Source organism: Oncorhynchus nerka, linkage group LG15, assembly GCF_034236695.1.
Source record: "Oncorhynchus nerka isolate Pitt River linkage group LG15, Oner_Uvic_2.0, whole genome shotgun sequence".
NCBI classification, from domain to species: Eukaryota; Metazoa; Chordata; class Actinopteri; order Salmoniformes; family Salmonidae; genus Oncorhynchus; species Oncorhynchus nerka.
The window spans coordinates 29878905-29883479 of record NC_088410.1 but is presented as its reverse complement, the minus strand read 5'-3'; the positions used below and the strand labels follow the sequence as shown (position 1 = coordinate 29883479).

General features: G+C 47.1%; 1 protein-coding gene across 1 annotated transcript; it reads right to left on the bottom strand.

Moving 5' to 3' along the window:
- Nucleotides 1-988: 988 nt before the first annotated feature.
- LOC115142400 (uncharacterized) lies at nt 989-3977 on the bottom strand. Its single transcript, XM_029681823.2, has 3 exons — nt 3968-3977; nt 1414-2940; nt 989-1277 (listed from the first exon to the last, which is right to left on the bottom strand). The coding sequence occupies exons 1-3, from the start codon at nt 3975-3977 to the stop codon at nt 1273-1275; spliced, it is 1542 nt and encodes a 513-aa protein (XP_029537683.2). The 3' UTR covers nt 989-1272.
- Between the last annotated feature and the right edge of the window lie 598 nt (nt 3978-4575).

The window sequence follows — 4575 nt, the reverse complement described above, 5'->3', positions numbered from 1 at the left end:
AAACCCAGACCCAAACACTGGCTTCGGTTTCTTTCCAATGACGTAATGTCACGGGGCTCGAGTCGGAGTCCATCCACCAGATGGCAATGCTACCGACCGAGTCCGTTCGATTACGTCACCGAGGAAGTGACTGTACTGTATTGACGTCAACTACCAGTGGTGCAGAATTTTGTCATAATTTAGGTCGTGACTACTAGCAGTCAGAACTGGATATTTTTAGCCTCTTGCTGTAACCTAAATGGAGATGGCTATTGGTTTCAGGTTTCATTATCATAACATTGTGTTGTAAATGAGCCCTCGGAAATGGAACAGAATAGTGAATTGAATTGAGAACAGGGTTGGTGTTTTGTTGGTGGTGGTTTGAAAAACGAGGGGAAACATAAACTATAGCCATGTCATATCATCTGTTATATGTCTTAATCTGACAATAGCTCACAAAGAACAAACTGAAAACACACTTGCTTTACATAAACACCTTGTCTACATTAGGCCTGTGGTTAAACTCCTGCACACACATGGGTGTTTTCATGATGCATCAACGTGGTGTAATAGACGTCAATACCGTGGGTCAGTCATGTCTAAGGAGACAACTGCAATGTAAACCTCATCATAACAGAATCATAACCTAGGCTACAATCATATGATGGAAATCCTCAGTAGCCAGAGACAATCCATGTCCAATTATCATACTTATTCACCAGTATAAATCTCCCACAGGAAATCCTAAAATGGGAATATCCCCATATCCAACAGCTGATAAAAGCATCATTATGAGGGGAACCATTATAATTGTGCTTACTACTCCATCTTGAGGCTCTGAGCGAGAATGCCTGTTATTCTCCAGGAAAATGTGGACATAACTGATCGCATTAGCGTTGTTACGTGGTTACAAACTTTTCACATAATTGCATATTTCTGAAGGTCACAGTTGCCCTCCTGCTGACGTCGTTGCCTCGGTTGTCTCAATTCGGAGTTTGAAGGTTAACCAGTGATTTATTGACAAGTAGTTGAACTACGAAACCCCTTCCATTTTCAATGACAGTGATCCCAATGAGAGACAAACACGATCAAATGCAATGACACAAGGTTTACAGAAGATAAAACTGGTGGGGTGGGGTGGGGGAGAGGGATTTGGGGATGAAGACAAAGTGGGATAAAACATAGGAACACCGTTGTGGGTGCCTGCATCAGTGATTTCCCTGTGTGGTGTTGTGGTGGCAGGTGAGGCTGCTCACATCCTTGGTGATTCCATCCTCTTTCTTGGAAGCCACTTTAGCCTGAAAAAAAACAAAAGGTAGAAAATATAGAAAACCTATTTCACAGACAGGCCATTAACACCGGATATCAGTATCAAAATAGTTGATAAATGATTATATTAAGTACAAAAGAGACGAAGAGTGTATGAGTTATTACTTCCAGGCTTCTTGTTCTTCCCCCTGAGAGCTCTCCAGAGAGATGAGAATAATCCACACCTCTTCTTCTTCTTGGCAGCAGCAGTTGAGATGTCGTTGACATCAGTGGTAGAGGTAGACATTTTCTCAGCAGATTGCTCCAGGCTTGTAGCACTGGCATCAACTTCATTATCCTGAGACATTAGGTTTGTAGCAGACTGGAACATGTCATTTTCCACAATGGCAACACTGGTGGACAGAACCTGATACACTAGGCCTGCAGCAGACTGGATCTGGTCATTCTCCACAATGGCAACACTGGTGGACAGAACCTGATACAATAGGCCTGCAGCAGACTGGATCTGGTCATTCTCCACAATGGCAACACTGGTGGACAGAACCTGAGACACTAAGCCTGCAGCATACTGGATCAGGTCATTCTCCACAATGGCAACATTAGTGGACAGAACCTGAGATACTAGGCCTGCAGCAGACTGGATCTGGTCATTCTCCACAATGGCCACACTGGTAGACAGAACCTGAGACACTAAGCCTGCAGCAGACTGCATCTGGTCATTCTCCACAATGACAACATTAGTGGACAGAACCTGAGATACTAGGCCTGCAGCAGACTGGATCTGGTCATTCTCCACAATGGCAACATTAGTGGACAGAACCTGAGATACTAGGCCTGCAGCAGACTGGATCTGGTCATTCTCCACAATGGCAACATTAGTGGACAGAACCTGAGACACTAAGCCTGCAGCATACTGGATCTGGTCATTCTCCACAATGGCCACACTGGTGGACAGAACCTGATACACTAGGCCTGCAGCAGACTGGATCTGGTCATTCTCCACAATGGCAACATTAGTGGACAGAACCTGAGATACTAGGCCTGCAGCAGACTGGATCTGGTCATTCTCCACAATGGCAACACTGGTAGACAGAACCTGAGACACTAAGCCTGCAGCAGACTGGATCTGGTCATTCTCCACAATGGCAACATTAGTGGACAGAACCTGAGATACTAGGCCTGCAGCAGACTGGATCTGGTCATTCTCCACAATGGCAACATTAGTGGACAGAACCTGAGATACTAGGCCTGCAGCAGACTGGATCTGGTCATTCTCCACAATGGCCACACTGGTGGACATAACCTGAGACACTAAGCCTGCAGCAGACTGGATCTGGTCATTCTCCACAATGGCAACATTAGTGGACAGAACCTGAGACACTAGGCCTGCAGCAGACTGGATCAGGTTGTCTTCCTCGATGGAAACACTGGTGGACAGAACCTGAGGAGTCTGCAGGAGTGTCAGTGGCTCCCACTCATCCAGGAAGAAGCTCTCGACAGAGAGGAAGCTTCTTCCTTTCAGAGCTGGGGGAATGTAGGGGGTGTACCCAACTGTCCAGAGCAGAGAGCTGTCAATGTCATTCGCGTAGTGGTACTTGTCACCAAGTACCTCTGCAACGCTCTGATGGATGTTCTGACTCTCTGACTCTGGACCTTCAAGGGTGTTGAGTTGGGTCACCATTGAGATCCACCCTGAAAGAAACACCAACACAGCACAAGGTCAACAAATAGATGTGCATTTTAAGGAAGGGATATTCTCCTTTTCACTCATGGCAAATAATGTGTGCCCTCCAATAATATCTCCAATTTCCTTAAAGTGTGCACTCATTCACTACTTCTCAGACATCTTAAAACGTTGGATTGGTGGAGGAATGGGCTAGTGGGATTTTCAACCATATTTATTATACCAGTAATTTCCCTTCAATTCAGTGAAGTGAACAAGTGCACACTTTAGGAGGAAGGAGAGATAATTGGGACATTGTGTAACATAATTTACAGCTTTAAATATTCATTTTGCATGGTTATATACAGCCATCTTCTACTAAGTTGTATTATACACTGCTCAAAAAAATAAAGGGAACACTTAAACAACACAATGTAACTCCAAGTCAATCACACTTCTGTGAAATCAAACTGTCCACTTAGGAAGCAACACTGATTGACAATAAATGTCACATGCTGTTGTGCAAATGGAATAGACAACAGGTGGAAATTATGGGCAATTAGCAAGACACCTCCAATAAAGGAGTGGTGCTGCAGGTGGTGACCACAGACCACTTCTCAGTTCCTATGCTTCCTGACATGTTTTTGTCACTTTTGAATGCTGGCGGTGCTTTCACACTAGTGGTAGCATGAGACGGAGTCTACAACCCACACAAGTGGCTCAGGTAGTGCAGCTCATCCAGGATGGCACATCAATGCGAGCTGTGGCAAGAAGGTTTGCTGTGTCTGTCAGCGTAGTGTCCAGAGCATGGAGGCGCTACCAGGAGACAGGACAGTACATCAGGAGACGTGGAGGAGGCCGTAGGAGGGCAACAACCCAGCAGCAGGACCGCTACCTCCGCCTTTGTGCAAGGAGGAGCAGGAGGAGCACTGCCAGAGCCCTGCAAACTGACCTCCAGCAGGCCACAAATGTGCATGTGTCTGCTCAAAAGGTCAGAAACAGACTCCATGAGGGTGGTATGAGGGCCCGACGTCCAAAGGTGGGGTTTGTGCTTACAGCCCAACATCGTGCAAGACGTTTGGCAATTGCCAGAGAACACCAAGATTGGCAAATTCGCCACTGGCGCCCTGTGCTCTTCACAGATGAAAGCAGGTTCACACTGAGCACATGTGACAGATGTGACAGAGTCTGGAGACGCCGTGGAGAACGTTCTGCTGCCTGCAACATCCTCCAGCATGACCGGTTTGGCGGTGGGTCAGTCATGGTGTGGGGTAGCATTTCTTTGGGGGGCCGCACAGCCCTCCATGTGCTCGCCAGAGGTAGCCTGACTGCCATTAGGTACCGAGATGAGATCCTCAGACCCCTTGTGAGACCATATGCTGGTGTGGTTGGCCCTGGGTTCCTCCTAATGCAAGACAATGCTAGACCTCATGTGGCTGGAGTGTGTCAGCAGTTCCTGCAAGAGGAAGGCATTGATCCTATGGACTGGCCCGCCCATTCCCCAGACCTGAATCCAATTGAGCACATCTGGGACATCATGTCTCGCTCCATGCACCAGACTGTCCAGGAATTGGCGGATGCTTTAGTCCAGGTCTGGGAGGAGATCCCTCAGGAGACCATCCGCCACCTCATCAGGAGCATGCCCAGGCGTTGTAGGGAGGTCA